The sequence below is a fragment of the Phoca vitulina genome, unplaced genomic scaffold (assembly GCF_004348235.1).
Source record: "Phoca vitulina isolate PV1807 unplaced genomic scaffold, GSC_HSeal_1.0 scaffold2, whole genome shotgun sequence".
Classification (NCBI taxonomy): Eukaryota; Metazoa; Chordata; class Mammalia; order Carnivora; family Phocidae; genus Phoca; species Phoca vitulina.
The window spans coordinates 96,528,941-96,549,013 of record NW_022589705.1 but is presented as its reverse complement, the minus strand read 5'-3'; the positions used below and the strand labels follow the sequence as shown (position 1 = coordinate 96,549,013).

General features: G+C 59.2%; 3 protein-coding genes across 4 annotated transcripts in view; 2 read left to right on the top strand and 1 right to left on the bottom strand.

Annotated features, from left to right (window-relative positions):
* Window positions 1-1,728: 1,728 nt before the first annotated feature.
* On the top strand, window positions 1,729-9,854 carry PHF13 (PHD finger protein 13). The gene is made up of 4 exons (XM_032394684.1): window positions 1,729-2,090; window positions 4,670-4,771; window positions 6,012-6,546; window positions 6,966-9,854. Exons 1-4 carry the CDS (start codon window positions 2,052-2,054, stop codon window positions 7,190-7,192), a joined length of 903 nt encoding a protein of 300 aa, XP_032250575.1. The 5' UTR covers window positions 1,729-2,051; the 3' UTR covers window positions 7,193-9,854.
* A 674-nt stretch (window positions 9,855-10,528) lies between these two features.
* Window positions 10,529-17,445, top strand: THAP3 (THAP domain containing 3). 2 transcript variants are annotated; one of them, XM_032394663.1, is made up of 6 exons: window positions 10,529-10,651; window positions 11,068-11,088; window positions 13,267-13,459; window positions 16,109-16,171; window positions 16,459-16,557; window positions 16,806-17,445. In XM_032394663.1, the coding sequence occupies exons 1-6, from the start codon at window positions 10,578-10,580 to the stop codon at window positions 17,271-17,273; spliced, it is 918 nt and encodes a 305-aa protein (XP_032250554.1). In that variant the 5' UTR covers window positions 10,529-10,577; the 3' UTR covers window positions 17,274-17,445. The 2 variants fall into 2 exon arrangements, with proteins under 2 accessions (XP_032250554.1, XP_032250563.1); XM_032394672.1 differs by lacking the exon at window positions 11,068-11,088.
* Window positions 17,446-18,671: 1,226 nt separating this feature from the next.
* Window positions 18,672-20,073, bottom strand: part of DNAJC11 (DnaJ heat shock protein family (Hsp40) member C11) — a 73,318-nt gene continuing 71,916 nt past the window's right edge. Inside the window, exons 15-16 of the mRNA XM_032394648.1 lie at window positions 19,922-20,051; window positions 18,672-19,518 (exon numbers count right to left, since the gene is read on the bottom strand). Coding sequence (XP_032250539.1) covers window positions 19,493-19,518; window positions 19,922-20,051 — 156 coding nt within the window. The 3' untranslated portion in view covers window positions 18,672-19,492. The remainder of the gene's footprint in view (window positions 19,519-19,921; window positions 20,052-20,073) is intronic.

Genomic DNA, 20,073 nt, shown 5'->3' with positions numbered 1-20,073 from the left:
AAAATTCCCTCTTATTTGTACTTCACCTCCAATCAATATTCTTTTTGGCATTTATACCTTTAAACTAACAATAGGATAATATCCTTCATGGTGGCCCTTTCTTACTCAGGCAAAACAAGTTGCTCCTGGTAATCTGGCCCTGGGCAATGCTAGCTGACCTCAGGGCATTTGCTCTGGCCACAGTGATCAGGTAACATTCTAAATCTAGCTAAATCACCTGAATGTGACAACTCTCTATGAAACTGTTGGTGATGTTTCCACAGGCAAAGTCCAATGTCTGTTTTTAATCTTACTGACTTTCTAGAGCACCTCAATTTGTTATCCATGCTGGGGAGTCCTCCAATCCGGTAAGGCATTGCTGAAATAACATTAAAAGATAACAACAACAATAGTAAACTACCATTTATGGAGAAAGGAACTACGATAAAACTTTTATAGTTTAGGAAGCTGAGGCTCAGAGAAGTATTTCTGAGATAAACCCAGTCTCTTAACCAGTAGTTTCCTTCAGAATTATCTTAATCTAAACAGCAACAGTCAACCAGCGAGGCACTCACTCCCTTAGAAATAATCTCCTAGAGGTTCTTCCAATCATCTTTTCTGATTTAGTGGGTCCAGGAGTCAGTTTCCTGATTCGAATTTAAAATTTTACGTCCCTCCTCTTTAACGCAGTTCGTCTTCGAAGCTACCAAACATGTTATTGAACATTTATAGATTTTTTCCTTTCAAATGGTTATCAAAAATGTTCAAAAATGTCAGGCCCCCAATGGTAATTTTATCAGAGTAGATAATTTTCAACTAAGTGTTCAGAGTCGATCAATCTTCAACATATAAAGTTGTAAAATACTCATTGGTCCAGCATTTAAACACCGCAAACTCAATCAAGCATCAGTAAAATCATTGTCAATACCAGATCTCTCAACCACGTTTTCCCCTCACCCCACTGGTGTAATGCTGTGAGGAATACATTCGGAAGGTAATTCAATTAAAGAAAACAGGGGTAGTCCCAAGATCAGGCAGAGAGGAAAGAGAGAGAGAAAAAAAGCGAATTTAAGACTAACATCTTCCAAAACACTGATAACCCTGGCACAGAGTTTTTAAAAACGCAGTTACTCGACACCCCAAAGTGGATCCTACAGACACCAGGAGATCCTCAGTCCCGCCGTCCCAGGACCCCCGGGACAGGAGGAGCCGGCCAGAATACCCCGGCCGCGAAAACAAGTTCGCCCCGCCGGGTCCGAGCCCAGGCGGCGGCCGCGACGTCAGTGCCCGTCGCCCCCGCCGCGGGGACCACGGCCCCACAAAGGGGCACGAACCCCCAAGTCCAAAAGGAGACGGCAGCCGCTGCCACCGCCCTCCTCGACCGAGGCCGTCAGCCCCGCCCCCACCCGCCGGGGTGACCCCCGCCCCTCGCCCCCGCCGAGACCGCGGCGCTACCACTCGCGCCGCCCCTCCCCCACCGCAGAGCCAGCGCGAGCCTCCGCACCTCCCCCGCTCCGGCAGCCTCAGGTCCCGGAGCCACCGCCCCCACAAACCGGGCTGCCGCCGCAGAGCTCTATGGGGGCTGGAGTCCGCGAGGCGGCCTTTGTGCCCCTCAGAGGCGGAGCTGGGACTACTACTCCCACAATGCTCCGCGCCCGCCCCCGCGCCTTCGGCTTCCCGTCGCCCACAGACTACATTTCCCGACAGCCCTCGCGGCTCTCCCGCCCTCCCTCCCGAGACACGAGCCGAACTGGGCGTCAGGTCGGGGAGCGGGTCGGGTTCCCGCTCGCCGCCGCCGCCGCCCCCCGCAGCGACTCTCCCGCCTCTCCCACCGCGCCGGCCGCAGGAGCTGCATCGCCAACTCTGCTCGGCCGTGGAACCGCCGGCCCGGGAGCACTGAGCCCGGGACGCAACGCGCCGAGCCCCCTCATCACCTCCAGCCGGGGCGACCCCTCCCGGGTCCGCCCTCGCTCTGCGCGGCCGCCGGAGCCCCCAGCCCTGAGCGGCTCGGTGGCCCGGCGCCCGCATCCCGGGCCCCTGCACTCCCGTAGCCGCCGCCCCCCACCCTGAACATGGACTCCGACTCTTGCGCCGCCGCCTTCCACCCGGAGGTGAGTGAGGGCTGCGTCCCGACCGCCCCCGACCCACCCCCACTCCAGTCCTGCGCTCCCGGCAGCCGGACCCCCGCCGGCCGACCGCCGCCCTCCCCTCCCCCAGCCTTCCCTCGTCGCCCCCTTGGGCGCCCAACCCCGCCCCCCACTCGGGCCCGCGCCCCGTTCTCCCTGCCGGCCCTCGCCTCGGCGTCCCTGCCGCGGGCGTCCGCGTCCTCCCGGCGCCCCTTCCCTAGGGCCGCCGCGCCCACCCTTCCCCGGCCTCGCGTAGCTCCGGGACCTGTCTGGGCCCCCGGCCTCTCCCCGCCGGCTTGGCTTACTCCTTCCCTGCCCCCGGGGACTCGGTCCTAGCCGCCGCCGCCTCGCGTTCCCGCTTCTCTTAGGAGCCCCTCCCCCCTCCCGGAGGGGCTCGCGGTCCCCCTCGGACGGGGACTCCGCTCCGCGCGCCCCCGCCTTCTCCCTTAATCCCCGGGCCCGGTAGTCCGCGCCCCGCCCCCTGACTCCCGCGCGGCCCCCGCCCCCTCCGGCGCCGGGGGCCTAGTCCTGCCGGGTCCCCACCCCCGTAAACACCCGAGTCGAGCCCCCCACCCTCGGCACTCTCTCCTCCCCCTCCGGGGCCCCCGCCCCCCGGCCGCGGGCTCTCTCGCCCCGCCCCGGCTCCCCCTCCTTCCGGGGATCGGCCCTCGGTTCTCCCGGGCGGCCCCTCTGGCGCCCCCGCCTCGGTCCCTTCTCCCTCCGGAGGCCCGCGGGGCTGGGGTGCGGGTCCGGCCGCAGGCGGGTGGGGGAGGCGGCGCCGGGCGCGTTCGTCCGCTGCGCTGCCGCCTCAGGGGTTCGCGGGGCCCACCGGCCCCGGACCCCGAATCCTGCCCGGCTTCCCGCGCCCCCTCCCCCGCGGGATGGGCCCCGCACCTTCCGGGGCCGAGTGCCGGCGGGGGGCGGCTTCCGCGGAGGGCGGGGAGGGGGCCGCACCGCCATCTGCTTTTCCTAAAGGCGGCGAGGCGGGCGAGGCGGGCGAGGCGGGCGGGGCGGGGGTGGCGCGGGTCCCTCCGCCCCGGGCCCGAGGCCGCCGCCGCCTTCCACTCCACGTCCAGGCCCCTGACCCACTTGTGCGTGTTCCCCGCCTAAATAAAAGTTCTCCCCGAGAGTTTGAGGGCCGAGGGCTGCGGCCCTCCCACCGCGGCCGGAGCGCGGGCGGTCAGTTCTTCCCGGGGGTGGGGGCAGGGTCTCTCCGACGCAGGAAATGCCGGGGACCGCTCCGAGGCGGGTGCTCCGCCAACCTGCGCGCCCCTCGGGGTCCGACTGGCCGGGGGTGGGGGGCGGAGGTGGTCTGCTAGAACCAAGTTGAGAAAATCAGAAGTGGAGCCCTTGGAAGGAAACCTGCGGGCAGCACGCCGGCTACCGGGCCGCTTTCTTGGCCCTCGGTCCTGGGGAGGGGCTGGGTTGGGTCCAGGAACCCACCCCCCGATTTCCTGTCCCGCGTTCGTCCTTGCAGGGTAGTGGGACCCTGGGCCCTGGAAATGGTAGCTGAGCACGTAAGGATGAGGTTGGGGTGGGTACTAAAGTGCTTAAAGGAGACTTCAGTAAATAACGCTAGTCGAATAAGCCGAAATAAAGCAGAGTTGTTTTGCTTAGTAGCAAATAAGGGTTCTTTCTCCCGGAGCTGCTGTTCCTCAGGAAAAAAACCCTTCTTGTTGAGGGCATTTCTAGATTGATGGAGACAGGACACACAAGCCAAAACCCTCTCGTATTTCATCTTAAAGGTGCGAGTAAACCCAGCCCGAGCATTTTTCTTTTTTTTAGATTTTACTTATTTATTTGACAGAGAGACGCAGCGAGAGAGGGAACACAAGCAGGGGGAGTGGGAGAGGGAGAAGCAGGCTTCCCGCGGAGCAGGGAGCCTGATGGGAGGCTCGATCCCAGAAACCTGGGACCATGACCTGAGCCGAAGGCAGACGCTTAACGACTGAGCCACCCAGGCGCCCCCCAGCCCGAGCATTTCTGGTGTATTTTCTGAGTCAGAGAACATTTGGGTTCTGGCCCCCTGGATGTTGGGTGTTGCAGCAGGGGAGGGAGAAGTGGGGAGTGCTAGGAGGAGGGGGCCACACAGCCCTGGCTGGGGAGGGTTCAGGCCTGAGCGAGCTTTGTAGGATCAGGAGCAGTTGACTTCTGAAATCACTTAAAATACTTTGATTACAGCTGCAGCTGGACTTTATTTTCAAAATGGAAAATCTGTGGCAAAAAAGTAGTTATTAGAGCTCCTGATAGGCCTGCAGAGCGTGATAGATAATGTCGGAAAATGCCACGGGAGCACTAAGAAGTAGACTTTTCTACGTTTTTATCTCCTGCCCAGTTTCCCAGTGTGCTTGGCATAACATCACAATCCCCCTCCCTCAGCCTTCTGAGCGCAGTGTTAGTTCTTGACCCAAACCTACCTTATCTTGTTTCTTAGAGTGTTTGTAAACGTAGCAGTATATTTTCAAGTGGTTGACAATAAAAGCTCCAGCTGGCTTAGTTTTGTTTCTGGATTCCACCTACAAGTGCCTACTCTCAAATACACCCGTTTTCTCGCCTGCTAACAGGAGTGCTCCCCCAGTTACAAGAGGCGCAGGACTGTGGAGGATTTCAACAAATTCTGCACCTTTGTCTTGGCCTATGCCGGCTACATTCCTTATCCAAAGGAGGTAATCTTCAGTGCTGCTGCTGGCAGTGAAACCATTGGCCGGGTGGGGTTTGGGAGGGGGCTGCTGGGGGATGCCAGACGGCTGTCAGGTAGAAACCTTTCTTAAAAAGTTAGCGCAGCCTGGGAGGTGGTTCCTAAAAGTCTGATAGAAAACGCAGGCTTGTCTAGAAATGATTTAATAAACTTTGAGTGTTGGTTTGCAGATAACATATTTGATGTCCATCTGCTCGGAATCTCCAGGGCTTACTGAGTGCCCACCGTGGCTGGGCAGTGTTCTTGGCCCTTACAATATATGAGATGGGTGCTGTTGTTGATCCCCATTTTACAGATGAGGACGCTGGGGCCCAGGCCTGGGGTTCAACCGGATGGTTGGGCCTGGTCCACACTGTCCTTCCTGGTGAGCAGCTCCCTGGTTGCTGTGCGCACCATATTACAGAATCTTCAGGGACTTGTGGCCAAAATCCCGAATTTTAAAGGATTTTTTTTTTTTTTTTTCTTGCTAAAGGGTAGGACTGAGGACCACTGTTGTCACGGTGCTCAGACTTGTACAGGGCTAAAAAGAAAGGAATATGGTATTTCTGGGAGACCAAACCCCAGCATCGGCTTATCGTTTCTGTTTGCTGTACGTGGATAAATGCACTCTTTGTGCCACGCAGAATGTTGCCACTATTTACAAATAAAATGCTTGAATGGTCTGAAGGAGCCATAGGGATTAGCTCACTGCTTTGGGGCAGTAATTACCTAGTTTGATTTTGTAATATTTGGGGATATCTCCAGTTTTTAGAAAGAGTGTCAGGAAATTCTCAAAACTAATTTAAATTCATTTAATTAAAAAAAAAAAATGCAACCCTTGGGACCGCAAATGGAAGGGAGATTTTACAATCCGGGAAAGATAAGGGGGTATGAGAGGGTGTTCTTGGCATCTTTCTAGATATTTACTGGGCATCGAATGAGTTCCTGGCTCTGGGACAGGGGCTGAGGGCTCAGCAAGGGAAGGTTTTCCTCCTGGTGGGTTAACATTCTGTCTGGAAGGTCATAGTAAAGTACTCATGACACTGTTCCTAAAGAGCACTGCTTACGAGAGCTGAGAAGGTCACGTTTCTGATAGCCCTTGTCTGTAGTCCTGACCTGGCTGGAGGGTGGGGGTGCGGAGCCTGGGAAGCTCTGCTCGGGGCCAGCCCTTGTTGCCGGGGACTAGTCATACCACTCGGCCCCGGCTACCTGTGCTTCTGTCCTTTCAGGAGCTCCCTCTGAGGAGCAGCCCCAGCCCTGCCAACAGCACGGCTGGCACCATTGACAGCGACGGCTGGGACACGGGCTTCACTGACATTGCGTCGGCCGTGCCCCTGCCGGTCTCCGACCACTGCTTTGGCCACCTGCAGCCCACCCTCCTGCAGCGAGCCAAGCCCAGTAACTTCCTGCTGGACAGAAAGAAGACAGACAAGCTGAAGAAGAAGAAGAAGAGGAAGCGAAGGGACAGCGACGTGCCCGTGAAGGAGGGGTACATGGGGAGCCTGTTGAAGCTGGAAGCCGCTGACCCCTACGTGGAGACCCCCACGAGTCCCACCCTGCAGGATATCCCCCAGGCTCCCGGCGACCCCTGCTCGGGCTGGGACTCCGATACTCCTTCCAGTGGATCTTGTGTCACGGTGTCACCTGATCAGGTCAAAGAAATAAAAACTGAAGGCAAACGGACTATTGTCCGGCAGGGAAAGCAGGTGGTGTTCCGGGACGAGGACAGCACTGGCAATGATGAGGACATAATGGTGGACTCGGGTGAGTGGCCCCTGAGGGGGTCCGAAGAGCGGTCCCTTCCCTGGAGGGTGACAGCAGAGTGTGCCCACCACCCCTAGAGAGGACGGTATCGGAAGGTGGACACTGAGATGTTTAGGAAGGGGGTGATTGCAGCTAGAAACAGCTGAGATTCCAGGACAGGCCTCAAAATATAAAAATAAATATAGCTTCTCAGTAAACATCTCACGGTTAATTCCTGGTGCCACACATTTCAGTGTCCTTGGTCACGCATTTACTCCACTGCCCTGCCCTTCAGTGTGTGTGTGTGTTGAGGATCAGGCTTCACTGCAGCTCAGCTGCTCTGCCCCCCGCACCCCCGGGGGCTGGGGGAGGGACCTCGCTGGGGGAGGGAGTGCAGGCAGTGTTTGCTCTCCTCTTCACACACGTGTCTCTCCCTTCAGATGACGACTCCTGGGACCTCGTCACCTGCTTCTGCATGAAGCCGTTTGCTGGCCGCCCTATGATAGAGTGCAACGAGTGCCATACCTGGATTCACCTGTCCTGTGCGAAAATACGGAAGTCCAATGTTCCGGAAGTGTTTGTCTGCCAAAAGTGCCGGGACTCCAAGTTTGACATCCGCCGCTCCAACCGTTCCCGAATGGGCTCGCGGAAACTGTTTCTGGACTGACTGTTGGTGAGCGAGGAGAGCATGGGCGAGGAATCAGAAGGGACGAGGGGCCTTTTGGCTCCTCTTAGTTGAGCACAGAACTCTCAGCTCTGGTGCGGGCAGACCCCTGCCATTCAGGTGCCTAAGCAAAAGGGCGGGCTGTCCGGGGTAGGACCTGTTATCTGCCAGTGACTGAATAAAATCCTTGTTGGCCAAAGCTGCTGCTAGAGCTGTGTTCTCTGCAGTGGAGGGGGGCTCACCACCCAAGTACAGTGGCTTCGGTTCGGCTGAAAGTGAGGGTACGTGGTAGTTGTGAATTCTTGCTATCATTGTTAACAAACTCCGCCGGCTGGAACCAGCGCTAGCTGTTTTCCTGCTTCCGCTGTCTTGGGAGAGGAGATGTTCAGTTTCCCAGGCCTGTTAATGAACAGCCGTACGTGTAAGCTTTTTCCCAAGTGTAAGTCTTTGACCGTAAGTGTCCGTACAGCAACCATCGAGCTGCCCCTACCTTCGTGGCCTGCCCTCTCCCTGCCTTAGCTGCTGTCTGTTTGTCCCCGCAGGCTGCCAGCTAGAGTCCTCTGGTCTCACTCTGAGCGGAGCCCTGGGGCGGTGGCTAGCTAGTGATCCCTCGGTTTCCTTCTGTTTGTTTAAAAGGGACAGTGTGTGGCCACTTCTTGGCGGAAAAGGGGTTGGTTGGGGGGGTTGAGGTGGCCCGTGTTCATAACTCAGTTTCCTGTTTTGCACGATGTAAAAAACCTGTCTTTTTTGCACGATATAGCCAAAAGTATTGGCAGATTTCTGCCGGGGTGCCCTTTCCAGTTGGTGTATGAGGTCTTAGGGGTGCCCAGGCGAGCTGTTTTCAAGCGAGAGGGCACTTGGATTCTGTCCTCCTCTCTTTCCCTCACCTTGTTCCAGTAGCAACGTAAAGGTTAGGCAGTCACGGGAACGGCGTTCCTCTATTCATGAGGTGGAGAAAACTCGGAGGGAAGGCCTCTCCTGTGGTTGATTCTTAGGATGCCCTCAGACAGGCTGGCCTGCTGGTGTCCCGGGGCAAGGTTAGGATTTGAAGCCTTTTTTTGTTTTTTGTTTTTTTGTTTTGTTTTGAAATTGGTGAGTGAGCGATATGGTAACATTGGCCTCCAGGAATATACCACTGAACTGTGCGGACTTCCTTCGATCTGAACTGGGACCCTGGGCCGGGGAGCCTCCGGTGCCAGCCCGGCCTGGAGAAGCCCAGCAGTTTGTGCCTGGAGCTTGCACAGGGCTCTGTCCGAGGGCCGTGTACCCTGGGCTGCCGCCGGTGGCTCTGGGGCCTGCAGGGACAGGAAGGCTCCCACTTTCTCCAGAGTTGACAGTGCTCTTTAGCAGTTCAAATACTCTTCTCAAAAACTTTTTCTTTTTTTTGGTAAGTAGATGGGTGTGTTTTCATACACATTGTTTCTCGTGAAGCATGAAAAGGGAAGAATGCCCAAGTTGGTCCTATTTATTTACAGCAGGGTGGACCCCTGGTCTCTCTGCTGGGGTCTTCATGTGGCACCCTCGTGCTGGGCTCCCCGGGGGACTCTTCACATTCTCTCCCTGAGGCACAAAGGGGGCTTGAACTCGAATTGGCTGATAGGAGCCCATGCTCTGCGCTAGTATAGTTCATGCTTCACCAGCCAGCTGCTTTTTGTTGTGTTTTGTTTTTAATTCTGTTGGTTATATTAACACAGAAATAGAAATAGTTTCTGAAACCCAATTTATCGTGAAGATCCCCCAAGGGAGAAGTTCTGCTGTAGAGAAGAATAGTAAGAAGTGGGCTTAGAAACCACCTTCTCCTCAGACAGCTGTCTGGCTCTGATGAGGGCAAACGTCCAGGAAAAGTTGGAGAGGAATTTGCCAAAGATCTGCCCCATGACATTGCCTGTCCAGTGTCTTCACCATGAGAATAGCCAAAGTTCCAAAGTGTTTTTCTTTTTTAAAAAAAACTCCACGAAGTTTTAAAAGTGCATTTAAGAATATGTGTGATTTTAGAGCGGAACTGCCAGGCCTGGCGATTGCTGTATTGCTTTTAGAAGGTTCGATGCCTGGTGACACCTCTGGAAGGTACTCAGTAGTCATTTCGATCTGTTTCCTTCATTTCCTTTTTGTTCTTTTAACAGATCTCTATCCCTGTGGGTGGTGTCTAGGAAGTCAGGACACCTTGGTTTTTGTGTTAGCTTGAGCTGGGCAGCTGCAATCAGCTTTATGCAAATTAGGCATGGCCCATCTAGGGGCTCCTGGTTGGTGGCTAATAAAGTGAGGGGAGGGAAAGATGTCACCCCAAGAGTAAGCCTCTCCCATTGGCATTGGCCAGGCCAGACACTTAACATCGTTTACATGGTTCTGTGTGATTATAAAGTTTATGTGTATAAAGCGAAGCTGTTTCTGTGAAACTGTATATTTTGTAAATAAATATATTGCTACTTTGAGGTTCATGCCTAGCTTCAGGTGTTTGTTTTCTCTGGGGGAGGACAGTGGTGTTTCTGCTCCCTTCATCACCTCTCCCAAACCATGATGACATAGAGACTTGGGGAGGTAAAGTCTGAGTTTGGTTTAGCAGGATGAAGCGTGCCCACAACCTTTCATACACTTTTCTAGTAAATTCTCCAGGATCAAACCACAGTATGAATAGACATGAATAGCTTTCGCAGTTTCATCATGCTGTGGATTAGCTTAAGCCCCAGTGAGTGGTTACCTGCTTTGTTAAAAGTTGCAGCCTCCTCCGAGGTTCTGCAAGCAGATTTGCAGTCTCCCAGGGGTGCTCATTCTGCCCCTTTACACTTGGGGGTCCCCATCGCCTGTGCTCTCTCACTCAGCTGTGTCTGCCCGTCTCTAATCTGGGACCCACTAGTAGTCAACTAGTACCTCCTTTTGAGCAGCCAGAATCTACGCACCAACACCTCTTAGAATCTTGGAAATACTGGCCGGGTTGGGCGGTGAGCCCTTCTCTGGTTTCCAGGTGTCCAAGGCTGTTGGTGGGTGTGCCTTGGCTCGTCAAAGCAAGGAGGTGAGGGCCCCGGGCTTTCGCGAAGGGGTGGAGCTCGCACCGGCGGCGCTGTTGGGGGTGTCGGGCCGGGGCTGACTCTGGGAGCACCCCTTGTCGTGGTACCCCGGAGCCCACCTGACTCGGGTGATGCAGGTCACAGGGAGCGCGCGAGGAGGTGACCCAGGAGCAGAAAGGAGGCGGGCGCGCCTCCGCCTTCCGGCGGCCCCCGCCCCGCCCCGCCCCGTCCGCAGGCCCCGCCCCGCTCGCCGGCCCCGCTCCCTGGCCCCGCCCCGTCCGCAGTCCAGCTCAGGTCCTCAGGCCCCGCCCCTCCGACGGGCCCCGCCCCGCAGGCTCGCCGCCGCCATCTTTGTTAGGGGCAGCTGGGCCTGGCGTCTAGAGATGCCGAAGTCGTGCGCGGCCCGGCAGTGCTGCAACCGCTACAGCAGCCGCAGGAAGCAGCTCACCTTCCACCGGTGAGGGGCGGGGGCGCCGTGGGGCGCGGGTGCCCGGCTGCCGACCCGCCTGGCCCGGCCGAGCGGCCGCGGCCCCCGCCGGAGCCCGAGGCCTGGCGCGCGGGGCGGGGACGCCGGGGCCGCTGCCCGGCCGCGGGGGAGGCCCCAGGGCGCGCGGCTGGCCCCTTCGCGGACGGGCCGGCGGCCCGGGGACAGGCGGGGTGACCGGCGGCCGGGCGCCGCCTTGGCCGGCTTGGGCGCGTGGGGAGACTGTCGGACAGGCTGAGCAACCTGCTGAAGGCGCACAGCCTCCCCGGCGGTCGGTCGGGGCGGTGGCGTGCGGAGGAGGCCGGGGTGGGCCGCGCCCCGCAGCCCCTAGCACTCGCTGCAGTTCTGGGGGTTTCGCCCCCCACCCCCGGACTTGCTCTTGTTCGCAGATGCAGCCTGGAACGTAGCAGGTGCTCAGTACCTACTGGCTGAATGCATTTCCGAATGAACGAGCGACGGTGACGCCCGTCCGTGTGCCTGCCATGCGCTGGCCACTCGGCTTGTCCCTGGCCTGGCCTCCTGTCGGGAAGCAAGTGGGGGAGTGGAGGAGCGAGAACGTTCCAGGGTGTCGGGAGAGTGGGGCCGGCCGCGCCGACTTGGCGGGAGGTTTTGGAGTCTGTCGTCAGGCTCGCAGGGCTCCCAGTGTGTCGGCCCCGGTGGGTACTGGGTCCCTGCCCCGGAGAGCTCAGGTTCCAGCCACTGCCCCTTAGAGCACGACCCCCGAGGCCAGCTGCACTTCTCCGCTGCCCCTCCCATCACCATTTTCCTTCTCAAAGTGAATGTCTTTATTGAAGTGTAAGACCTACAGAAAAGCACACAAATTGTAAGTCCACAGCCCAGCCCATTCCGCAAAGCGAACACTTGTGTGACTGCTGCGAATCCGAACATCACCAGCTCCTAGGGAGCCCCCCGCTGCACCCCCTTCCAGCCCCTTGTCCCCTCTCATCCCCAAGGGCGACCGGATCCTACCTTCTGTCAGTCAGAGTGGGGCGCTTTGGCCTGTGTTGAACTTGGCACGCGGAGTCCAGCACCATGGTGCTTTCCTTGTGTCTTGTGCTCACGGCTGTGAGTCACCTGGGCGTCCTTCCTCCCCATCTCTCGAGGGGCTCCGCTGAATGAATATACCAGAACTGACTGGTTCTACAATTAAAGGGCATTTGGGGGCCCCCGTATCTTGACCATTACAAACACAGGACTGGGCACAGTTTTGCTGGGACAAGTCTTCCTGTGCATGTGTCTCTCTTCGCTTCCGTTGGGCACATCCCAGGAGTGGAATTGCCTCCGGCTACCTCTGGAATTCGTTCCAGTCAGACTCTGGCCCCCGCCGCTCCTGCAGAGGAGCTCTGCCGAGTCCCCGGTGGCCCTGCTCAGTGCTGGTCCATCCTCATCCGAAGCAGCCTCTCTGCAGCATCGGGCACAGCCGACCACTGACCTCTTGTGACACTCTCCCACTTGGCTTCTAGGGCCCCCCTTTGACCTCTTCCTGTCACAGTGTCCCTTCTCGGACTCCTTTGCCGGATCCTCCTCCTTTCCAGCGCTAGCCTTGGAGCCCTTTGGGGGAGGGCCATGGCCTTGTGTCCTCCCCGTCCACACTCACTCCCCAGGGCTCCGATTTCCCCCAGGCTTCACCACCCTTTACACAGGGACGGTCCCCACGCTGACGTCTCCTGACACGTGTCCCTTGCTGCTGCACTTCAGCACTTGGTCATGTAAAAGGCACCTCAGATTTAACAAATAGAAGCTAAATTCTGATCCCCCAGGCCTGCCCCTCCTACAGTACCTCCCCTCCCATCTTAATACATGAAACTCCTTCCTTCTCTTTATTTTGCGGCTCACAAGCAAACCTTATTGCACCAGCTTTCGAAATACATCCCAGGTCTGCCTGCTCATGACCCCTCCGCTGACACCCGGGTCGCAGCCACCAGGTGCCCGCCCTCCTCTCTCACCCTCGGCCCAGAGCTTCCAGGGACTGCCCACCTGCCCGAGGCCTGCCTCCTGAGGTCCTCACCTCTGTTCTTGCTCCCACCCTCTCAGCCAAACCCGCCTCTGACCACGACCCCGACATGCTGGGGGCCCCTGTCACAGTGCCTTTGCGCTTGCTCTTCCTTCTGATACGCTCACGGCTCGCTGTCCTGCTTCCTGCGGCTTCTGCTCAGATGTCACCTCTCAGGAGGCCTTCCTGACCACTTCCTACTTGATTCCTAGGCAGTCTATGTCTGTTTGGTTTACTGTCTGTTTTCCTGTTCTAGAATGTAGGCTCTATGAGGGTGAGACTTATTCGTTCCTACTTCCCAGAGCCAGGGCAGGGCCTGCACACGGCGCACTCCCCAAGGCACTAACAGGCTTACCCTGCAAGCGTACCTTCGGAAGGTTTTCTGGCCACGTTTGTGGCCCCGCGTTGCCTACTGAGAATGCTGTAAACAGGCATGACAGAAGCTTCCAGAAATTGGATGTGGTTTAACAGAGTGAGGTCACTGAATTTTCCAAGGTGTCCAGTAAAATGCCATGTGGTGTTTTCAAAATTCCGCACAACTCTGCAGTGCCAACTTGAGCCTCGCAAATTCCTTCATGTCTCCCTTGCCTCCTAGGTTCCCGTTCAGCCGCCCAGAGCTGCTGAAGGAATGGGTGCTGAACATCGGCCGGGGCAACTTCAAGCCCAAGCAGCACACGGTCATCTGCTCCGAGCACTTCCGACCCGAGTGCTTCAGCGCCTTTGGAAACCGCAAAAACCTGAAGCAGAATGCCGTGCCCACGGTGTTCGCCTTTCAGGATGCCGCGCAGGTGAACACGGCACCACCTCTAATGTCTTCAGCTCCAGCCTGCAGGGGTGCGGCCAGCAGCTGGGGCGGGCGTGGTGTTTGCAGGCTGAGAAGTGCGGTGAGGGCAGCCCCCCGGGGTTCAGAGCCCAGCTGCCCTGCTGGCCATGGCCTTTGCTGTAGGTCATTTGCAATTTAAAGCCCCTTTAGGGGCGCCTGGGTGGCTCAGTCGTTAAACGTCTGCCTTCGGCTCAGGTCATGATCCCGGGGTCCTGGGATCGAGCCCTGCGTCGGGCTCCCTGCTCGGCGGGAAGCCTCCTCCTCCCTCTGCCTGCCACTCCCCTACTTGTGCTCTCTTTGTCAAATAAATAAATAAAATCTTTAAAAAAAATTAAAAAAATAAAGCCCCTTTAAAAATAGATCACGCATGGGGCACCTGGGTGGTTTAGTTCGTTGGTTAAGTGTCTGGCGCTTGGTTTCGGCTCAGGTCATGACCTCAGAGTCGTGGGATCGAGCCCCGGGTCAGGCTCTGTGCTGGGTGTGGAGCCTGATTGAGGATTCTCTCTCTTTCTCTCTCTCCCTCTTCCCCCCGCCCCCCGCCACCCCAAATCACGCCCTACAACCAGAAGCTGCTGAAGCAGCTGACTGGCAAGTGCACCAAAAGCTTGGTCCTCTATGCATTTCATTTTTTTTTTTTTAAAGATTTTATGTATTTATTAGAGCACAAGCAGAGGGAGCGTCAGGCAGAGGGAGAGGCAGGCTCCCCACTGAGCAGGGAGCCCGACGCGGGACTCGATCCCAGGACCCTGGCATCATGACCTGAGCCGAAGGCAGACGCCTCACCGACTGAGCCCTCCAGGCGCCTACATGCATTTCATTTGCTGGGCGTCCCGTGGCTTCCCCGTGGCCGGTGGTGGCTGTGTTGCATTCAGACCTTGTCTTTTTCTTCCGAGTGGGCAGCGGGGGCCGGGCGCTGTGGTCAGGAAGCCGGACGCCGGGCCGCTCCCACCCAGCAGGTGCCGCGCGGGCTGAGAGCTCTGGGCCGCGCGGGGAAGGCTGCTGCAGGGGCAGAGCTGGAGGGGGGTCGGGGGGCCGCGGGGCCCAGACTTGGAGCTGGAAGGGGCGTGGGCCCGCTCGCCGACTGAGAGCTCTGGGCCGCGCGGGGAAGGCTGCTGCAGGGGGAGAGCTGGAGGGGGGTCGGGGGGCCGCGGGGCCCAGACTTGGAGCTGGAAGTGGTGTGGGCCCGCTCGCCGACAGCGTCAGCTCTGGCTGGTTGGAGGGAGGCAGGGGCCGCGGTTTGTCGGGTGAGGGGAGAAGGCTCCCTCTGGCTGGAGCCCTGGCGTCGCGTGTGCCGTGCTGTTGGCCTGAGCTGAGGGGCTGTGGTCGCGAGAGTGGGTGGCCTTTGCAGGCCCGGTGGGCTGTGGGCTGAGAGGGTGGCGGTCGGCGAGGGCCGAGCCCGCTGAGCCCCCGGGGATGGGGTGCCCTGATTCTGAGTTTGGCCCTGTGCATCTGGAGTGTGATTTCCCAGTGGGCCATTGGAGTGGCCGTGGCTCCCGTGGGGCGGCTCGGGGGCGAGCTCCCGGACAGCTGGACGCGGACGCCCTGAGGGGGATTATCTGGAATTTCCTCAGTCCCAGAGTGCGGGCGTCACCCTGGGCACGCGAGGCCAGCCGGTACCCGCGGGGGCCGATGGTACTGGCAGTGAGAGGGGAGGCGGTTCCAGGGGTGAGGAAGCCCGAGCGCGTGTGCCCAGCAGGCCCTGCGTCGGGGCGCCTGCCCTCCGTCCGAACTCTGTGCCCGTCTGCAGGCTCGTGGCCTCCTGTCCAAGTCCATGTTCCCACCCCCTGGAGGAGGGCCCCCCGGCCGCTGTCCATTGTCCCCCCGCTCGCCTGGCTTCCCGTCGGGCCGGCTCCTTGTGGCTCCGCGGGCGGGGGCTCCACGTGCGTTTGCTCTGACTCTGCTTCGCCCTCCGGTCGGCTCCCTGAGGGCAGGGGTTCCACAGCCTTCCTCCCGACGCCGAGGAGGTTTCGTTGTCGCCGACGTGGAAGGCCTTTTGTTTTCAGGTGATACGTATTTGATTTTTATTGCGGTCAGAGCACGTAACGTGAGATCTAGCCTCTTGACCAACTTTCGAGTGCACGGTACGTGCTGTCAGCTGCGGGCACGGGGCAGGGCGGCGGGGCCTGGACCCTCATCGTCCTGATGGCCTGACGCCGCCCTCTGACCAGCGCCCTCCTCCGTCAGCGCCTGTTGCTAGTGGAGCCCGATCACTTCTCATGCATCTGTGGTGAGATGTGAAGTGAGTTTAGTTTAACAACCTGGGGGGCTGCCGGTGCCCGGCGCCAAGAGCTAGGGGTGGGGGCCGCTGCTTCCGGCCCCGCGGCCGGGGGCTCAGCTCCGGGGATGCCCGGGCACCGGCAGCAGGCCCTGACTCAGACGTGCTCTGCTAGGGGGCTGCCGCGCCTGGAGTCAGATTTGAGTCGCCTCCTATGTGCCTAGAACGTCAGGCCCTGGGGGACACATAGGCATCAGGTCCCTGGCTTCGCGGGGCCCGTTCCTGGGCCTCTGACCTAAGATTTGGGGACAGCTTTGGGGAGGGTGAGCCAGTGGGTGGTGCCGGTTCTCGGGTGACCCGCAGCCCGGGGGCCCGCGGACAGCGCTGTGTGTCTTGCAGCCGGTGAGGCAGAACGCGGAGCCGGCCGGCGGGGGCGCACACGCGGACTCTTACAGGGAGGAGGTGAGTGCTGTGGCGCGCCCCGACTCAGGACCGAGGCCCCCCCGCCCCCGGCCTGCACGGCCGTCGTGCTGTCCTCACAGCCCAGGGGTTAGGATTCTGGGCTTTCCCCGTTTCACACCAGGCGGCCCGAGTTGCCCGGAGGCTGGCTCGGGCCCGCTTTCTGAGGTCTGAGCCCGGGCCCGGAGCGGGCAGCCTGCTTGCTTCTGCCGGTGCCCTGGCCGCGGCCCCCGCCGGGAGAGCGGGAAGGGTTCCCGGTGGGCGGCCCACTCCTGCCCTGCTGTCCCCAGGTCGTGCCTGAGGCGGGGCCGGCAGAGTGCGGCCCGGGGAGAAGGACGGCCAGTGCCCTCGAAGCGCTGCCCCCGAGCGCCGGCGGCGCCATGGAACAGGTAAGGCCTGGGCCGGGGCCCAAGGCAGCAGGTGGTCGGTCGGTCTCTGCACGCGGGGATTCGCTTCAAACAACACGGGGCAGACTGGTGCCCGGGCCACGCGCACCCCGGCCCGCGGCCCGGATCTCAGGAGCACCGGGCGGAGCCCCCGCCTGTCGCCGTCCCGCGGCCCCCGCCTGTCGCCGTCCCGCGGCGGCAGCTCTGCTGGGCCCGGGCTCGCGTCCGCCTTCACGCGCCTCTGTCCTCAGGGCTTGCCGCAGAGACCGCAGGGGACCCCGGCCCCCGGCCAGCCCGCCGGCCCCGCGCAGCCGTCCGACCACAGCTACGCCCTTCTGGACTTAGACGCCCTGAAAACAAAACTCTTCCTGACCCTGAAGGAAAACGAGAAGCTCCGAAAGCGCCTGAAGGCCCAGAGGCTGGTGATGCGGAGGATGTGCGGCCGCCTCCGCGCCCACAGAGCCGGGCAGCCGGGGCCGCAGAGCCGAGCTGGGCGGCCAGGCTTCCCTGTCAGCGCCCCTGGGGCTCGGGCCGTGGCCCCTGAAGCCACGGTGAGGCAGGCCAGGCCCACCACCAGCCACCTCAGGGGAGGTGTGGCCGCATCGGCCCGGGACAGGAACGGGACCGTGGGCAGGACAGACTCGGTCCTCCCGGAGGGGACGGGGGCCAACTGTCCTTCCAACGGAAGCTGGGCGGGGGTCTTCAGCACCACAGCGTGAGGAGGCGTCCTAGGCCGATGGGGGTGGAGTGCGTCGCCCCGAGGGGCAGCGGGGCCCAGGGAAGGACACGAGGGGGGGGGTGACGGCGCAGTGGCTGAGACGGGCCTCTGTTCTGAGGCGGGCCTCCCCGGGGCCTGGGGTGAGTGATGGACAGAATAAAGTGTCTTCCTACGCTGCAGGTTTTCCTCCTTTATTTATAAACTCGGACAGGGGTCCCGTGTTTCTCGGAGTTTGTGTTACACCATGTGCTTTTACAAAAGACCTGCATTAGTACCTGCTTTTGCTCACCCAAGGGAATCGGAGGAGGATTTTCGCTTTTATGACAAAAGGCGTAAAGCAGAGAGCGCAGTCGGTGAGGATTCTGTTCCCCGGGAACTAGGCGTCTGCACCTCTGGGCTTCAGCTCCGTTTTATGCAGCCCTTGGTAAGATGTGTCCGAAGGTTTCCGAAAAACCCGAGAGGTGATTTTTTTGGATCTGGGAACACTCAGACAAAACCAAACCAAACCACACCACACCACACGACCTCCAGGAAAACAAGGATCCTAGCCTGAGTCATCTCCTGCCTCTGGACTCCTGTTTCTCAGGCAGAGGTCTAATGTGGAAAACTGAACCACGGCTTCCAGTTCAGCCTCATGGTTAAAAATGGGGCTTCGACAGTGACGGCCAGAGGATGGAATGAGGGTGTGAGGAGGGGGGCTCTTATCACTTAGGTGTTTTGCTCACCCCTGAAAATGAACATACAGATGCACTGAAACGCTATCCCCAGTTTTCAGGAAAGGTTTATTGTGGGAAGAGAGCGCCTTCTCTACAGTCCATTTCAGACAAAGTGAGAATCGGGGCCCAAAGAGCCACCTGCCGTGGAGGGAACGAACGGCCGCGTCCAAAGTCAGAGTTCACGCCACCTTATTGCACGATTTACATTCAGAGCTGCAGCTCAGAGAAAAACTTTATCAAATGGAGATAAATATTCCAGAATTGGACGACCTGAACTGTTTTTGAAAACTGGAGGAAGGGGGTATCAGCAATTACTCCGGTACCACCGCAGAGCCTGATTTTAGCAGTAGCTGCGGGGCTGGGGGGTGGGGCGCTGTCGGAACCACCATCAGCCAGGGCCTCCTGGCTTCTAAAAGGTTCTGCATCCACAGAAGAGGCAAGTGAAGGAAGAGGGGCTTGGGAGCCGCCACCAGCCCCCCTGCGGAGGGAGTGGGGCGGGAGGAGGCGTGGGAGCAGCTGCGCCACCTGCTGGCCGCGCACGAGAGAGCAAGCGAGGCTCCGGCTGGCCTTGCTCTCCCAGCGTGGGGGGATTTGGCAGGAACCCGAGCCAGGGTCCTTTCAGTCCCCGGCCCATGCCTGCCCTCTCCTCCGAGCCTCCCTCCGTTCCTGAGCTCCAGTGGGGGGGGGGGGGGCAGAGGCAGGTCAGGCTGAGCCATGGGGGCGGGCTGCGAGGGACATGGCTTAGCTCGCATCTGCCTTTTGCCACAAGGACACAGGTGCCCCTGGGAGGAAGTGACCGGTGACAGGGCTGGGCCCTGGGACCAGGGGGTTATACCACTCTGTCCCAAGCCACGTGCCAGTGGAATGATTTGAGAAGTTCGGGGGGGGGGGGGGGGGAAGACATTAATTTCCAAAACCATTCGTTCTCAGATAAAAAGCAGATTTATAAACCCACACAATCCTCTCCAGCTTCACTGAGTAATATTTCAGCAGGAAAAAGTGGTTTTTGGGAAGTTGACTAACAGACGCTCACTTGTTCTGGAGACCTCTGCTCACGAGAACAACTTCCTTCCTTTCCATTTTGTTTTCCATGCTCAGTGTGGATTTTAGGAAAAGTAGTTCACAGTCCTATGTGTGAGGGCAGGATGTTCCATAAATACCTCAAGACCGAGCGCTACTGGGTGGCTGCAGCCGGCACGTGGGGCTCAGGAGCCTAGGGGGGCCAGGGCCCAGGGCCTTCCCTCCAGGGACATGATCCTTGGGAAAACAGCCACAGGCCGTGCTGCGGTTCTGGTCCGGGTGGGGCTGCCTCAGTCCTACTGACAGCACCCATGAAAGCGGGGTGTCTGTGTGTCCCTCCACATAATTGATATGGTACCACCTTCTTGAGGAATAATATAAAATAAACACATCTGATGTCTGGGTTTTTTCCCTGCTTCTGAATTTGTAGACTCCTAGGAAAGGATTTTTTGCAGCCTCTTGTAAATCTGGTTTCTCAAGCAGTTTATCCATCTGTATCGATCCTGTGAGCTGTGAAAGACAAGGCAGACTGAATGTATCACAAGGCAACCGTTTCCACGCCCTCTTCCACCGAAGGGGTTCAGCCATCACCCGGCCAGAGGCAGAATGCACGCTGCGGAGACTCAAATGGTTCTGGAACATACAGAAGCAGCTGGGTGTGCTTCCGGCCCAGCCACCCAAGCTGCAGTTTCCAAGCAGAGAGCTCACTGGAGTCCTACCTGGGAAGGGCGGCCGCCACCCCTCCTCAGGGCATCCCAGCACGGGCTCTGAGCAAGTCACTCGCTCCCAGGCGGGTGACACGGGGAAGGTGGCTGTCACTCCACACTCTGGTGTCCCCGGTCCCCATCCGTGGTTGAGGGGCTCCCCCTGGTCCGTGCACAGGGCAGGCGACTGCAAAGGGGCAGCTACTCACACTGCTTTGGTATCCGAAGCGCCTCGCTGTCCAGCGCCATCACCTGGTGCAGGACGCCTCGGAACTGGTAAAGCACTTTCAGGTTCTTCTCCTCACCTACGCACGGGTCGTAGAAGCCGGGCAGCCCCGCCTGTAACGAACACAGCCTTACC

Excerpts from the sequence above, each read along its gene's own strand:
- PHF13 (XM_032394684.1), top strand. The coding sequence starts at position 2,052 with ATGGACTCCGACTCTTGCGCCGCCGCCTTCCACCCGGAG. Across the intron at positions 4,772-6,011 it reads ACATTCCTTATCCAAAGGAG|GAGCTCCCTCTGAGGAGCAG; the intron begins GTAATCTTCAGT and ends CTGTCCTTTCAG. Across the intron at positions 6,547-6,965 it reads GGACATAATGGTGGACTCGG|ATGACGACTCCTGGGACCTC; the intron begins GTGAGTGGCCCC and ends CTCTCCCTTCAG.
- THAP3 (XM_032394663.1), top strand. The coding sequence starts at position 10,578 with ATGCCGAAGTCGTGCGCGGCCCGGCAGTGCTGCAACCGCTACAGCAGC. Across the intron at positions 11,089-13,266 it reads TGCAGCCTGGAACGTAGCAG|GTTCCCGTTCAGCCGCCCAG; the intron begins GTGCTCAGTACC and ends CTTGCCTCCTAG. Across the intron at positions 16,558-16,805 it reads CCGGCGGCGCCATGGAACAG|GGCTTGCCGCAGAGACCGCA; the intron begins GTAAGGCCTGGG and ends CTCTGTCCTCAG.